Raw genomic sequence first — 16,371 nt, 5'->3', positions numbered from 1 at the left:
TACATATTCATCTGCTTTCCATATCTATTGAATATTTATTATTCAAGAATCAATGAAAAATAAAATGGTAGTATATGTTTTTGAATATATATATATATATATATATGTATATATAAAGATATGATTATATTATATTGGATTAGAGAAAATATAAAGGTTCTAATATATATCTATATAATATAAATATATATTCTATTTTAGATCCAGGTTTGCCATGAAAATATTCGTATCTTATTTATTATCTCATTTATTACACTCATCTATTTGAGTCAATATTCAACATCCTCGTATTAAATTATAATCTCTAAAATAAATGATAGCATAAATTCTCAACTATAAACTATTATAGGGTTTCATTTTATTGGGAAAATAAATTGTAATATTATTTTTTTCATGAATTTATCATGTTATTTCAACTCGATCAATCAATAATTAGTGGGTGTTTAAATTATGAACTTAATCATAACTCAAGTATTTTAATTTTAAAATCTTATGAAAATCGAGAAAACTGGCAATACATCGTAGTGGGTATGACTTAATTTATCTCAATTAGTCCATAATGACATAGACTTAATCACAATGTATGGTATGTTTCTTTATCCTGATCCTCCAATGTTCATCCTAATCCTCCAAGATTGGAATTTCAGAACAGCACACACCAAACAGAAACGTTTTAAAAAATGAAATGCATTAGGTAAACATGGCATGGTTATAATATTGACAGTTGGAAGCTACCAAAGAAAGTCCCATGAGATGGATATGATGAAAACCCTAAAGACTAAAAATAGTCCACAATTTATAATCGAATATCCAAATTTGGCATGTCATTTTCATGTAATCTTCACTCTCCTTTCGCACCCCACAATCCTCTTTCCTCGGTCACTGGCTCGTGCACCTCACTTGCTTCCAAATGCAAGTGAAAAACACACCCAAATAAAACGTTGTTATTAAAATAACCTGGCGTCGCTTACGTGATGAACTCGATAATTTGTTAATTCAAGATTTGATGTACAATGAGTTTTATATTAAATTCTGTGGAAATTCATTTCATTTAATTCAGTTAAACCGAGTTTTACATTAAATCATGTAAAAATTTACTCAATTTAATTTACTCAATTGATAAGTTCAATCGTCGAGTAAATGAAAAACTGTGCAAGATATAATTTGATTTTTTATAATTTGTTTCAAAACAAAATAGTTTTAACTTAAAAAAATCTCAAAACAATTACATTTTGAAACCTATATCTTAAGCCCTGAATTGAATTATAATAACACTAAAAAAAAAAAAAACACCAACTCCGCTGTCTTTTGTTTTTGTTTTTCCTTTTTTACAGTTCCTTGCCAATTTGGCGTCTTCCGCTCTCACCAGCCATACATTTTGCTTGATTGATTGGAGTTCATGAGATGAAGACAAAATGAACTCCAAATTCACATGAAATGAAAAATCAAGCTTCCTTTACTGAAAAACAAATGCTGTTATTATATATACACATGTCTCCTCCCTCAAAGCCGCCTTATGTTAGAGTCTCTCTAATGGACTCCTGACAGCTTCTCGTAACTGTGCTTTATAGAAGCTGTATAGTGTAGTATATAGTTATTTTTTAGGCTCGTCACCAAGAATTTCATGACACTATATGGCCAAGGGCAGGAGACTAACAACAAGTCGCAGCGAACGATTGTTAGGGAGTAACTACAGCTATGGCAACGGCCAAATCCCGATCGTGAACGAGGTGTCCGAGCTGGGTGAGGAAGATGTGTGGTCGATGGTGGACGACACGGCTGACCGGGGTGACAGTGCTGTTAGTAATTCGAACGGAGCGTGGAATCCACGCGCTGAACTTGAGAGTAGCTTCGATCACATGTCTATTAGTGGAGGCCGCCGTAGAATCCCACGAGATGACCGCAACATGGGCGGGCTGTCCTTGGCCTTCGAAGATTCTTCTTCTGGGAGCAACAAAACAGCCTCCTCGAGAATCGTGCACCAGTTTCGTGGGAACGATCTCGTGGCATCGGCGTCACCTCGTCACATGGCCACATCAGCTCCCGTGAACGTGCCCGATTGGAGCCAGATCTATCGAGTTAACTCGGTTGAGTCGTTGCACGACTCGGACGACGGGTTCGACGATCAGGAGTCCGAGATGGTCCCCCCGCACGAATACTTGGCGCGTGAGTATGCACGGAGCAGGAAAACAGGCGGCGCCTCGGTGGTCGAGGGTGTTGGCCGGACATTAAAAGGCCGCGACATGAGGCGCGTGCGTGATGCAGTGTGGAGCCAGACCGGGTTTGATGGCTGATCATTTTGTAGCTATATCACATGGAAGTGTTGGTGTTGTTGCTGCTGCTATCGTTAAAAAAACCAAAAAAGAATGCTTGTGATTTTTTCTTGGGCAATGATTCGGCCGGGTTGGCTCGGCTTTGAAGGGGAGTCAACTCAGTAGCGAGTGAGCTCGAGCATGATTCTGAAGGTGGGGGTAATGCGATATTACCATTGCTTCTGTCCTTGTCCATAGGTTGGAATTTGGAGTTTGTACCCTCTTACTGTTAGTGGTAATTTGGTAATTTCAATCATTAAGTAGCGGCCATGCCGAGAGGCTGGCTTGTTCATGTAAAAATGGAAGGCGAACAAAAAAGGCGAAAGAAAATGTCAAACGCTGTGGAAAACAAATCTACTTTTGTGAGTTAGCAATGACCATGAATGAGAGCAAATCTTAGCACAGTGTTAACCCTTGCACGACATGCAAGTACATACAAGTACTAAATTGCAATCTCCCTTCTTCTTTCTGATTTGTTGTTGTCCGCGAAAACAAAATTATTTCTCTTATTGTTCATGCGTTTTAATTACATCAGTTCTTGTTTGTTCAGACATTAATTCTACACTCAAATTCAGAAGATAAAGAAGGATACCTGTTTCCTTGTTCATTCATGGTTTATGCTTGTGCTAACGGTCAAGCTTTGTGAAGGTTTAATTGTCCAATACCGTGATTCAGTTCTTGAATGCGGAAGATTAGTATTTTTCCATGTTTCTTTATGTTTTGATTTGCGTTAAAAAATTGAAAAACAAATCTAAAAAACAAGCTATTTTAATATATATTTTTAAGCAAAAAATCATACATCACACACGCTTAAACTAATTATAAATTCAATACTTAATTAAAATGAATCATATGCTATCCCTGTGATCTATATAGATGAGATTTCCGAATTGTATAGATCCCTTCCGATAAATGTATACATACCATGCTTCAATTATTTTGTGTCATTGGGTTTAATATGTGGAATAAATTAATTTCATAGGTTATACAAAAATTAACTCACATGAAAACTTTCTGCAGGGCATGATGTGTAATTAGTTAGCACAAAAAGATATTCAAGGTAGGGGGGATTCTCGGTCTTACTCTTTCAAAATCTCTGAAAAAATAGATGGATGCACGAGTATTTTTTAAAAGAAAATAATGGGAATATATACCAGTTGAAGTACAATTCGTTCGTCAATGATTGTTAATTATTTCTCGCAATGTAGGGTTGTTTATTCTATCCTTCTGGGGCTCAAATATAAGACACCCGAACATGAGCGAGCATCTTGTTCTTGAAGGGAGTGCTGAAAAACCAATGGCTCAAACGGTTTGAGTGAATTAATTAAGAACAAGGCATGGGATACAGAAACGGGACAATAATTGTGGGAACCAGCAGCGCCTGGAGAGAGAGAGGCAGCTTTTAATGGATGATGATAGGTGGTGCCAAGAGGGGTCGTGGGGGGTCACCTGATCTTGACAAGGTCAATAGAGGCTGTAGTTAAAGAAACAATATCAAGAGGTGTCTATGCCTTATGGCTAGCCTTTTTCAAGACAGGGACTCTACTCTTTTTATTGGGTTCACAGCTCTCGCGAGTCTAGAGCCATTGGCTTTTCCTTTTCCAAAAAATCCTGGTATTTTCTTTTTTCTCTTGAAGATGCTAATAAACACTCCACTACCGCCATACAAGAGTACTGTGGGATCTTTACAGGGTCCACAAGATTTGCACGATGATCATCGAGATCAATGGTCTCAGATTCTCATATATATTCTAAGTTCTTTTGTGATCCATGCAAGTGACATGACTATGAAAAAAAGAATGGAAGAAGTGGCATACAGTTCCAGTTGAGTTCTTTAAGAGAAAAAGGAAGATGCCGGTAACCTAAAATTCTGATGGTTATAATGTAATCGATTATCTCTCAATAAAAAACATTAAAGTAATGTTATTTTTGGCTTTCTTGACACGACGTTATTAAAATAAAATATGTTCTTCACGTCAAGTTATTAAATATGAATATTTACAGAAAACAAACCCCCGATCGATTCAAATAATTGTATTGCCCTACGTATTTCACTCGATCAAGTTAACACTGATTAGCATAGAAACTACTAGATGGAGAAGATATTAGAGAAGGTGTGGTTTTTGTTAATTCCAAACTCAAAATCATAAGCACCTGGCTGCAACATAAGATTGAGACTTGATGAATATTAAGGGCATTGTGTTATCTTACCTATTTATGAATTTGATAGCGATACCATGCTGGAAAAAACTTCTGCATTCTAGGAGTAGCTACCATTCTCTATTATTGCACTAGTTAATATATGATAATAAAGTCGATTTGATTTTAAATTATAGTGTATGAGAGTGTTTTCCTCTGACGTTAACTCTCTTCTAAGAAAATGATATCACTGTCCATCCGTTTTCTGGGCTGTATGAACCCATTGTCAGCTCATGTTCATAGGGTAGATATCGTAAGAGCCCAGTTGGTTGGGTTGGACAGAGCCGAACCTAATTAAACTATATTTTTTACTCAACATGAAATAAAATAATAATATATATAAATACATATTTCAGGTATGTTTGCATATATTAAAATTACAAATACTATACGTGTGTGTTTTGTCAATACTAAGTTATATAAACATAAATCATTTGTTCTTGGAACAGAGAAATATTCAGATGGGCCTTGCTTCTATGATAAATAGTTTCGAACAGCCATCCCAACTCAAAAATAGAACCTCTTCACTAATTTATTATTTTACAAATGGTTTAAGCAAGGGAATATTGTAAGGTTTTGCCCTTGTCTTGTTTACGCTTCAATATTTTCATGCTGAATAATGGAACAGGATGTCAGCGGCTGGTCTCCAGAGCATCTACGAATGATGAACTCACAATGCTACCGAATTCATCAAATAAAACTGTTCCATTAGTAACCAATCATGTGTTGTCCTGGAGCTATACATCGAAGATTTGTTGAAGCCAAGGGTTGAATACGGGATCTGTTTATAGATTTTGGAGACAGATGAACGAGGGACAGAAGCTTGCCACGCAAAGATACGTTGAAACCTTTCAAAATCTTCAATTCAGGAATTTGGTGGGTTATCGTAGACAGTAATTAGTAATGTGAAGCCACTCAAATCCCAGGAAATAAGACCTGGCTAATTTGCTACTGTGTGTGACAGGTGAGAAATCCTCCAATCCAGCTTGAAAAACTAAACCCCAAGAACCAGCACCAGCTGCTGCAGTTGAGTCTCGACAATCACTTCTAGCCCAGAAAGCCATATCCCAAGTACGTAGAGGAGGCCCTAGTTGCCAGTACCGAAAACTAATCTAACACAAAGGCATGTCGTTGAACCCCACCTTAATTTAATCACAATCAATCAGATTATGTTTTGACAGAACTTGTCCAGTGCATTTTCGACCTGCGCAAGCTCCTCTGGCGTTCCAAGAATAGGATCAAACTTCCAAACTTGTCTGCCAACAAAATTATCGGTGCCAGACAACCATGGACCACAAGGCCCTCACCTATCTCAAGCTCCCGCATTACCTGTTCTTTTCTACTCCCTTTGTACTTTAAATCTCACCCGAAACTCCAAATTATCAGTAAGCCCTACAAGTGTACACACGCGCGCACGATCACTGTCACTCTTTTAATTCTCTCTGACTAATTAAGTTATCCTGATCAAACCAAATTAGTCCATGACAGTCTCAATTGTATGCACATAAAAATTCAATCTACTCGTACGTAAAACAGTAGTTCTGGCCCCTGGATTGCGCTGGAGGTTCCTTCTTTTTCATTACCAAGATCCACTGATGTTAACTATAGCGTAGTATCGTATTTCTGTCGAAGTTATCTAAACCTTCCTTGCATTTCGGGACTCGTGCAATCTCATGATCTCCTACACCATAAAGGCAAAATCTAGATTACTGTATGATACAGCTAGAGCATCTAACACGTACCAAAAGATTCTGGACTTGTTGGAGGAAAACAATGCGGGGCATGAAAATGGTTGAGATTGCAACACAAAAAAAAAAAAAAACCCTCAAAGCAGGAAATTAGAAAATTAGAACTCCAGAATCCACTATTAAACATGGAACTGAGTGTAATAATGCTAATTTTGTACAAGTTAGGGGACCAAATAGTTAACTAATACAAACAACTTTTCTTCGGGGTTGGGATTTGGAAGATCTCCCAAATTAAGCGAAGCCTATCACCCCATGGAAAGCAAAAACCATCCGTTCTCTATTGTGCAGTATGAATAATTTCTATGGGCTTAATGGGAGGCCTGGAAAGAGGCTTCACTATATGTAGATGGGCCTCCCAAGACTTCTCAGAATATACAGAGGAGTGAATGGGTCTTTTTCGCTTATCCATCCACGGATGCACCAAGAAGATTCCATGTATTTACTAACAAATATTATTCAAATCTCTTACTGAATTTAAATCTAAAGTAATAACACGAAAACTATTAGTGAGTGTAGAATAGAATAAACGAAAGTGAATGTAAAGGGATGCTTTTAATATTAAAAAGAAAACGTTCCAAGAGAAATGAAAGGGACGAAGGAATGATCAAGAGCTCCATGATGGCTGACTTGAATGGGAAAGAGAGCAAGCTCCACACTTCATGAAAAACGCAGATGAAAGCCACAAGCCTTCCTCACTGTAATGATGGGAATGAGATTACAAAATGTTTTTCGGAGTGGAATCTTTTTCTCTGGACCCAGTTACGGAGCAAACAAGCCGACAAGAGGCCGCATGTTCCCTTTTTGCCTATATCCAGTATAAAATAAAACGTGAAAAACACCGACTTCATACGGGAGTAATCAAGCCTTAAACTTCCCAGTTGTGTTCGCAAGGAAGAAAGACAGGTGTAGTTTCCTCGCTAGCACTGGCTTGGTCTTGGACAACGACTGACACGAAAGCATGTTAGGTAAGGCTTGCATATTGCTTATGTCATTCTTTTAATTAGTTCACTCATTCAAACGCGCTTTAAACCCCCGTTCTCAGCGGCTTCTTTTTAATTTTTTTTTTTTTCATACAAACTATTTTGGTGTGGTTTTCGTACAATAAAAATAAAATAAAATAAAAAATAAAACTTATAGAAAAAAAAATAAAAATACCCCAGCACTTTTATAAGAAAATCAGAAGTGAAACATGCACCTAATTTGCTTGGTTAACAAACTTTGGTGTTATAAGAAAATCACACTTAAGCATTAATCTTGGGTTAATGTTAACCACATTCACTCCTGAATATATTTTCTGTAACGCATTTAATTATAATTTATAAATAAATCTTAAAAGAAACCCAAATTCAGGAGAGGAGGAGGGGGGATTCTTTGTACTTCGAATTGTTTTTTTTTAATTGAATAGCATTAAAAAGCTTTACTCGATTAGAAATAATTGTTTTTTTACCGATTAATTAGCATTTATTCTTATTGTTTTGTCAATATTCAAATTTCAAAATATCTATTTTTTCAGAATAAATATACAAATTAAACAAAAGCTTACAAAAACCATGGTCATGTATGGTCCACTAAAATATTTGATGCAAACATTATTTAGATTTTTTATCCACATCACAAACTATTATCACGAAAAAAACGTGTACATTTTTTTTAATTTTGTTAAAAAGTATATAAAAAATCAATTTCAAATTTAAAATGTTATCAATTATTTAGACATCAACCTAACATAATAGGTGTTGCAATTGTTTTATATTAAATAGAAATAATAATTTTACCTAATCAATCTATCTATTATCAAATATCAAATGTGTTATCAGATGTTATTAAATTATTTTTTTTTTTAACTGAGATTTGATCGAGGTCAAATATCAACTCAACTTTAATAGAGCACTACGGGGTACAACCCTTTAAATGCATAAAAAGCTACCACAAAAAACAAGTTTTCCTTGTTTTTTTCCTTGTTTTTTATATAAATAATAATACTAATAATAAAAAAAAATCACACCTCACCACATATATCCCCAACATATTTTATTATGGTATTTGTTTAGAGTATAATTACAATTATTTTCTAAATTATTTTTTTATTTAAATATATTTAAATAATATTTTTATATTTTTTAAAAATTAATTTTAAGATCAATGTATCAAAATTATCTAAAACATATAAAAAAATTAAATTTTTAAAATTTTTAAAATCTTTGTTTTGTAAAATATAGTTTGTTCCAAATTATGTATATATAACAACATCAATACAAATTAAATATATCTTTTAAGAATTGAATTGGTTCAAATAACAAATAAATTTATTTACAACATTATCTTTACATATCCAATCTTTTTTTAAAAAATGGTAAATAAATTTCTTATAAACGTAGATGTTCAACATGGAGGTCCTTGTATAAAATCTTATTAAATATAAAATTTAACACCTAAAAGCGTTAAAATTAATCAAAACCAGAAATACAAAGGAGATGGTTTAGCCCACTGTTTACAAGGTCTTGTAGTGCAAGCGGGTAGGAGAGAATCAAACCAGCCATACACTTTTCATTACTTCAAATAAAGAAAAACTCTACACAAAAATTAAAATTAAAATTAAAATTAAAATTAAAATTAAAATTGCACATAAAAACCCAACTAAATAAATAGGATTACACAAGTGATTTTCTTACCTTATAAATAACTTATATTCTTTATATATAATTCTATTCATGCTAGTAAGATTTTTTACATAATTATCCTGTTATTACTCATAAAAAATAACTATTATCTTCCATCCATAAAAAAAATAAAAAAATATCTTCTTTCCAGAAAAATCAGAAATACTAAAACTGAAAAATATCTAATTTTTAAAACGAAAATATCCCAGATTCGATAATATAATCACTTAATTAAGTGTAAAATTTAAAATATTCAAAACTAAATGAAGTAATAATAATAATAATAATTAATTTACATTTAAGCCTCCCTAAGCCCATTTTTTCTTCGGCATCGAGAGCCCAGCCTTTCCATCTACCCGGATATAAACACAAAATTATTTCTCGAAAGACTTTTCATTTATGGCAGCTGTGAAGAGTCAACTAACAAGAAATCACTTCGTTATATCATCGCTCTCTCTCAAGACTTAGCCTTCATAGCCCAAAAGTTGATCTGGGTTTTTCCTCAGATTCTCACAAAGTTTCGATCTTTACTGCTTTTTCGATCCAAAGTTTCAATCTCTAACTCCATTTCTTTCAAGAGTTTTCAAATCTCGAGATGGGTTGTTGTGCTAGCAAAGAAAATGCTCGAAGACCAGATGTTAATGGTTACAGAGGACCAGCAACTGGATATCCTAGGCAGACCAATCAACAACAACAACCTCAATATCATCAAAGCCAACAGAAAGTCACAGTCCCTCAAATTCAGACACAAACGCCACCAACAAGACCTCAACAGACACAACATCAAACCCCACCAGCAAGACCTCAACAGACACAACAACAAACCCCAACAAGGCCGGTTCCTGATACTATACTTGGCAAGCCTTTTGAAGACATCAAGCAACACTATACTCTTGGAAAAGAATTGGGTAGAGGTCAGTTTGGTGTTACTTATTTGTGCACAGAGAATTCAACTGGTCATACTTATGCTTGCAAGTCAATATTGAAGAGGAAGTTAGTGAATAAGAATGATAGAGAGGATATGAAAAGAGAGGTTCATATCATGCAGGACTTGTCGGGGCAGCCAAATATTGTTGAATTTAGAGGGGCTTATGAGGATAGGCAATCTGTGCATCTTGTTATGGAGCTTTGTGCAGGTGGGGAGCTTTTCGATAGGATTATAGCAAAAGGGCATTATTCGGAGAGAGATGCTGCTAAGATTTGTAGGGAGATAGTGAATGTGGTACATGCTTGTCATTTTATGGGAGTGATGCATAGAGATCTCAAGCCTGAGAATTTCTTGCTGTCTAGCAAAGCTGAGGGCGCTAAACTGAAGGCAACTGATTTTGGGTTGTCTGTGTTCATTGAGGAAGGTTAATTTCTTAATGTTTTTTCCTTTTTCGTTCAGTTATTGGTTATATGATATGTGTAATGTTGTATTATATGCTGAATTGTTCGAGGATCGTGTTAAAATCTGATGTGTTGTGTAAGGTCTGTGCTTTAATTTTTAGTGAATTTCAGAATTTTTCTGCATTACATTTTTGGAAGTGTTCAGATTTTAGTTCTGAATTTGTTCAAGAAGTAGAAAAGGAGTTGAAATTGGTATTAAGTGACGCAATTGGATTGGCTATTTGCTATTGGAATGAGCAACTGTGAAATAGAGAATAGGGGCCCGCTGTTCATATCCTATTTGCTGCATTGTGTGCTAATTTTGATGTGGTTCTGCCTCTGACTATATTTATGTGTAAAAGCCTAGTGAGACAGTTTGATTATCCATAAAAAGGTGTTAGAAACAATGTCACCCAGGAAATGTCTTTGAATACTATAACAGCATCTTTTGTTTATTAGATTACACTTTGTGCTTGGTGGTGATATTAGACAAATTAGCAAATGATACCGAGGCTATGGTGAAGTCTGATGATGAAGAAATACCAATTGATCCTTTTCTTTTACTATTTTTGAATACCTTGGGTTAAGCTATATTGAGGGGAATGTAACCCATATAAATAGAGCAGGATGGATAGATTTCAGGAAATGTGACAGGCTGTTGCCTGCCAGCAGTTGACAACAAGTTATATATGGTCTTCTGCTCAATTTACTTTTTTCAGCTGATTTCTAACAAGTAAAGAGTGGAAAACACTTGTTTTCCTGCTCTTTCTGTTTCATGTGGCTAGCAGTTAGGTTTTCAAGTCAGTTTATTTCTGGTAGATCTATCCGCTGCTGATTTTCTATATAAGAATAACAGAATCAACCTTATTCTGCATGTTAACTAACAAGAAAACACTTGTTAGTTATACCTGTTCGACCTAACTTCTGAAGGAAAAAGGAGTTAGAACTCTATGTTTCTCAAGACAGTTACTAAGACACTATAATGGCGTGTTTTGTCGATTAAGGATCTTACTGAGGTTGGGATATCAAGTAAACTAAAGAGATTTTGGTGGACCTGGATGATCAAGAAATGCCTAATAATTCTTTTTGTTTTTTTGTTTTTGCCTTGTATGAATCATCTGAACTGAGGAGAATACAAGCTGTATAAATATAGCAAGGTGGATGAATTTGAAAAAAATGAGATAAGCTGTTGTGGCACTAGCAATTGACAAAAAGTCACATAAGGTCTTCCATTCATTTTACTTATTTGTATGATCTTTCTGTCTTCATTCTCATCAAATTTCAACCTATGTTGCTCTTTTGAAATTCCATTCAAGCTGTAGGTTTGTCTCAATTTGTTCTTAGAAATATTAAATCGACCATGGATTATTATGTTAACTGAGATTTTCCAAAACTTTGCAGGTAAAGTTTACCGTGATATAGTGGGCAGTGCATATTATGTTGCTCCTGAAGTATTGCGCCGTAGTTATGGAAAGGAAATAGACATCTGGAGTGCAGGAGTTATTTTGTATATTCTACTCAGTGGTGTACCTCCCTTTTGGGCTGGTAAAGACAATTTTTTGCCAAACCTTTTTAGAAAAGATCTCTTATAAATTCCTATAGATTTCCTCTGGATTAATTTAATTGACTAAATTTGTGTTGTAGAAAATGAAAAGGGAATATTTGATGCCATTCTACAAGGAGACATTGACTTCGAAAGTGACCCATGGCCTTCAATATCTAACAGTGCAAAAGATCTTGTCAGGAGGATGTTGACCCAGGATCCTAAAAAGCGAATCACTTCTACACAAGTTCTTGGTAAGAAGCTTTAATTTTTGGTCAGTTTCTGGTATTCCATATGACTTTTGCGTTGCACTGGCATGCTTTTTGTGCCTAAAATCAATGGTTGTGTGTGGTTAGAGCATCCATGGATTAAGGAAGGAGGTGCTGACAAGCCATTAGATAGTGCTGTTCTCTCTAGAATGAAACAATTCAGGGCAATGAATAAGCTTAAGAAGCTTGCTTTGAAGGTAAATTTTTAAATTATCTGATATGCCCTTATTGTTCTTGTAGTTCTTTTCTAAGTACTGTGTTTTGATTTGTGGTTATGCTCTAAATATTTGCGTATGTGTCTATAAGTCCTATGATTGAATGATCTTTGCTGATTATGTATGGAAGTTATTTTGCAAAAACTATATAGATATATCAAGAAGAGTTATTGTAATTTATTGCATTTCATGTAGCAGGGTTTGGCATGTGTATATATTCATATATTCTGCTTCCAAGTTATTAACTACATATGGGCACAGCAGATGTCACTCAATGCCTTGTGCCTTCACATCTGATTTTCTGTTTAGAGACCAAAGAGTTCAGAGTTGGAGACCCTAGGCACAGGACATACTTTCTCACTAATAGGAGATTTATTGGTATGTTTCAATGGGATTGGATATATAACATATAAACTGTAGGTGGTGACCGTAATGGTAAAATGGAAGTTTCTAGTCCTTTTTCTGTCACATGACATTAAATATTCTTATTGTATATCCAATGTAAAAATGCATAGCAGCCATTCCCCAAGATGATGGACACATCTTATCTCTGGCATGAATGCTAACTGAATACCATCCTGCAATTGTATGCTTTATGCACAAGAGTTCTTTGAACCAATTTCCTCTTACTGATAGATCCTTTGAAGTTTTAATAAGGCTTGGGATTTTTGTTCAACCAGCCATTAGATGTATTAAGGAAGCACGTAATTTCAACCTGCAGTTTCACTTTTCAAATATTGTTTAATAATGTATCCTCAAGTGTCATTCTCGAAGTTGAAAAAAGTGTAAGCTGTATTTGCTTTATTAAAAGCAGTTGAAACTCTAAGATATGTTTTCCAAGTTGAGTTATGAGGAGTCTAGATGGGAATAATGGATTGCTTTTGGTCTTCTATTCATAACATTGTATACTTTGAAATCCCATAGGTTATTGCTGAAAATCTTTCTGAAGAAGAAATTAAAGGTCTTAAAACAATGTTCACAAACATGGACACCGACAAGAGTGGCACCATCACCTATGAAGAACTGAAGACAGGTTTGGCTCGACTCGGGTCAAAGCTCTCTGAAGCTGAAGTAAAGCAACTCATGGAAGCCGTAAGTAATACCAGGCTTTAACACAACTGAATTTTCTGATTATTTCTTGTATCTCATACTCATATTCTAGTAATGCATGTAATACATTCCAGGCTGATGTGGATGGAAATGGATCTATTGACTACATTGAGTTTATCTCTGCTACTATGCATAGATATAAGTTAGAAAGAGATGAACACCTCTACAAAGCATTTCAGTACTTTGACAAGGACAGCAGTGGGTGAGTTCTCATTTTCTCCAATGGCCACATTTCTTGTTTGGAAATCCTTCACTTTATATATTTACCATGTTTGATCAGTTTCAACCAGTAGAATGTGAAAGTGAATGTAATTTGTACTTTCTCCCTCATAGTTAGTTTATATGTAAAAGTGATTTCTGATCATACCATAGTAAGGAACTTTAGTAACTCTTATCAATGTATTATGACACGAAGCAAACTAGATTCTCCCAGGAAGGAAAGCTCATTTTTATAAATTTCATGACAGGTATATAACAAGAGATGAATTAGAATCGGCAATGAAGGAATATGGAATGGGAGATGAAGCCACCATAAAGGAAATAATTGCCGAGGTGGATGCAGATAATGTAAGTGGTCATAATTCTAGCTCTTGTGACTCCTATAATAATGACATTATTGGTTGCTAATAATATCTTGGGATTTAATAGGATGGGAGGATCAACTACGAAGAATTCTGTGCAATGATGAGAAGTGGAACTCAGCATGCAGGAAAGCTTTTTTAATTCCAAAGGTGAGTGCAGAACTATTACCTAAAAGAGTTTACAAGAACCAAAGCAATCTCACTGAGAACGCAGGGATACACTGTCCAGTCCTACATTTTGAATCTGAAAAATGGCGCTTTGAGCACAAGTTTGGATTGCTTGGATTTGAGCTGTAATGTTTGTGCATATCTAGTATTTTGTTTGTTCTATTTTCTGGTTCCCTTTTGACTCACTCTGATTTTTTTTTTCTTCCAATTGAGATATCGAATAATCTTTTGACAAATTATGGTGGATAATGAATAAACTCTCGTGCTGTTTTCTTCGGGAGTGCATCGGGGCTTTTTTCCTAGTTCCTCGGATATCAGCCTGAATTTTCTGTCATGTGGGTTTCCAAACTCATTGGTGGCATTAACCAATCGCCACCAAGCCATCAGATTTCTGTGATAGATTAACACTTGATATCATGTGGGAAGAGAAACAATTTTTGCCCCTTCAGAACAGATGAGTACTGCTTTACAACTTGGGGCCAAGAAATCTCTGCAGTTTCTCCCCCTTTTAGTGGCATGATTTGTGTGTTTCCAGCCAAATAAATCACGATTTGAGGTGCTTTTGACCTCTCGTATTTCTTGGATTCACTGTACAAGAGGTTTGATTTTACTCGAAGAACCGGCACGCTGGTAGACTTGTCCTGTCATCTTGCTTGCCAGCTAATTTAGGCAACGGTGGCATCTGTACCCAACACAGGAAAGATCAAATTGAATTTTGGCAACAAAAATAGACAACACTACCTTCGAAGCTTGTCTTTGTGGAAGCTGACAAGGCAACAATAATGAATTTTGGCAACCAAAATAGCCCTTTCTGTTTTTCTTGTTTTCGTTCAACTTTTTTTTCTTTCGTGTTTATTCTATTTAACAACAAAATTAACCGTGTGATTCATGGAACTAATGCATGATTCCCAAATTGCAATGAGAAAAATCATATCACCCACTGAGAATTTCTGCTGGTGTCGTTTAGGACCATTTTTTTTTTTTTGCCATTCGGTCTGGGATTTGAGCTGGAAAGGGGTCGTAGTCATTAGTTTGCTGGGTCATTTTAATTTTTTTAAAGTTCCTTGATTTTAATCCATGGATTGAGTTTGACAGGATCAATCTAATTGCAGATCAACTTAAGTTAAACAAATTTAATTGGGTAAATGTTAAAACTCATTCAAACTGAAAATCAACCCAGAGTAGGATTCAAATTACAATTTACTAGATTAAATTACAATTTACTAGATTAAATTACAATTTAGTAGATTAATTTGTCAGGCTGAGTCATCTGTAACCAGGGTTAATGGGTTCTGAAATATGAAGAGAGGGTTGTCATCTCCTAACATGTAAATCCTTATTCTTGGGATGGTTCGAGACTATTAAATCTTCTAATAAAAAAGGTCCAAGTCTTGTGAAGGCGAGCATTCAAAAAACTCGATTCATCATATTACTAGATGGGGGAGAAAATTAATAAAACAAAGAAAAAGGACATGTTGCGTGAACCTTCAAATTTCCCCGTTTGGTAGCTAGGAAAAACTTTGAACCAGACATCATGTGAGACTAATCAATACTGAGCATGACTCATTTCTCTTCACAAGCACACCTTTCATAAATCACAAAGATGACAGATTAAAGGCTATTAAGTAACTGAGGAACCCTAAATTTATAATGCCAGCCAGCCCTTGTTTCTTCTCCCTTGATCACAAAGAATTTCGGCCTTTGAGGGATTGAATAGTCTCTTCATGACAATAAATTTAGAAGCTGGCCACAGTTCAAAATTATGACAGGTACCCAAGGTTTTTAGCTTCATATTCCCTTGACACAAAATCTCATTACAGACAAGCATTCAGGTTACCTTTCCACGTGAGGTTGGTTTGGTATATTGTAAAAGCTAAGCTTAGAAAAACTAAATTCGCGTGTCTTTATACATGGGAAAAGGGTCATGGAATCACTCACTAATCAAGACAGAATGCGGGTTGATCTTTTCATTTTTGCAGTGATCATTAGGCCATGTCCATTCTCATTTACTCATTGATAATAAGTCCATGTCATGGCACATCTCTTAATGATGAACGACGTGTATCCACCTACAATGAACAAAGGTTAATGTTGTTCTTCTGGGAAAACAGTGGAGGACTTGACGCCAACTAGAGTAGCGAATCAATATTGTCCAACACAGTTAGTCTCACGTTAAATTTTTACAAAGGGCACTAGCT

The 16,371-nt window shown here is 35.2% G+C and overlaps 2 protein-coding genes across 3 annotated transcripts; both read left to right on the top strand.

The window, feature by feature from the left end:
* The first annotated feature begins 1,487 nt into the window (after positions 1-1,487).
* On the top strand, positions 1,488-2,742 carry LOC105142178 (senescence regulator (Protein of unknown function, DUF584)). The gene has a single exon (XM_011049690.1). It carries the CDS (start codon positions 1,635-1,637, stop codon positions 2,292-2,294), a length of 660 nt encoding a protein of 219 aa, XP_011047992.1. The 5' UTR covers positions 1,488-1,634; the 3' UTR covers positions 2,295-2,742.
* A 6,510-nt stretch (positions 2,743-9,252) lies between these two features.
* On the top strand, positions 9,253-14,485 carry LOC105142174 (calcium-dependent protein kinase-like). Of its 2 annotated transcripts, XM_011049686.1 has the most exons (9): positions 9,253-9,710; positions 9,744-10,271; positions 11,689-11,832; positions 11,932-12,084; positions 12,187-12,296; positions 13,239-13,406; positions 13,499-13,626; positions 13,892-13,991; positions 14,073-14,485. In XM_011049686.1, the coding sequence occupies exons 1-9, from the start codon at positions 9,515-9,517 to the stop codon at positions 14,145-14,147; spliced, it is 1,602 nt and encodes a 533-aa protein (XP_011047988.1). In that variant the 5' UTR covers positions 9,253-9,514; the 3' UTR covers positions 14,148-14,485. The 2 variants fall into 2 exon arrangements, with proteins under 2 accessions (XP_011047988.1, XP_011047987.1); XM_011049685.1 differs by having other exon boundaries at positions 9,253-10,271.
* Positions 14,486-16,371: the final 1,886 nt, after the last annotated feature.

This window comes from Populus euphratica, unplaced genomic scaffold (assembly GCF_000495115.2).
Source record: "Populus euphratica unplaced genomic scaffold, PopEup_1.0 scaffold137.1, whole genome shotgun sequence".
Classification (NCBI taxonomy): Eukaryota; Viridiplantae; Streptophyta; class Magnoliopsida; order Malpighiales; family Salicaceae; genus Populus; species Populus euphratica.
This window is presented reverse-complemented; position numbering and strand designations above follow the sequence as displayed.

Bases quoted from the DNA above. Each gene is read 5' to 3' on its own strand.
- LOC105142178 (XM_011049690.1), top strand. From the start codon at position 1,635: ATGGCCAAGGGCAGGAGACTAACAACAAGTCGCAGCGAACGATTGTTA.
- LOC105142174 (XM_011049685.1), top strand. From the start codon at position 9,515: ATGGGTTGTTGTGCTAGCAAAGAAAATGCTCGAAGACCAGATGTTAAT. The intron at 10,272-11,688 runs GTTAATTTCTTA...AAAACTTTGCAG, and splicing joins GTCTGTGTTCATTGAGGAAG to GTAAAGTTTACCGTGATATA. The intron at 11,833-11,931 runs GTAAAGACAATT...TTTGTGTTGTAG, and splicing joins TGTACCTCCCTTTTGGGCTG to AAAATGAAAAGGGAATATTT.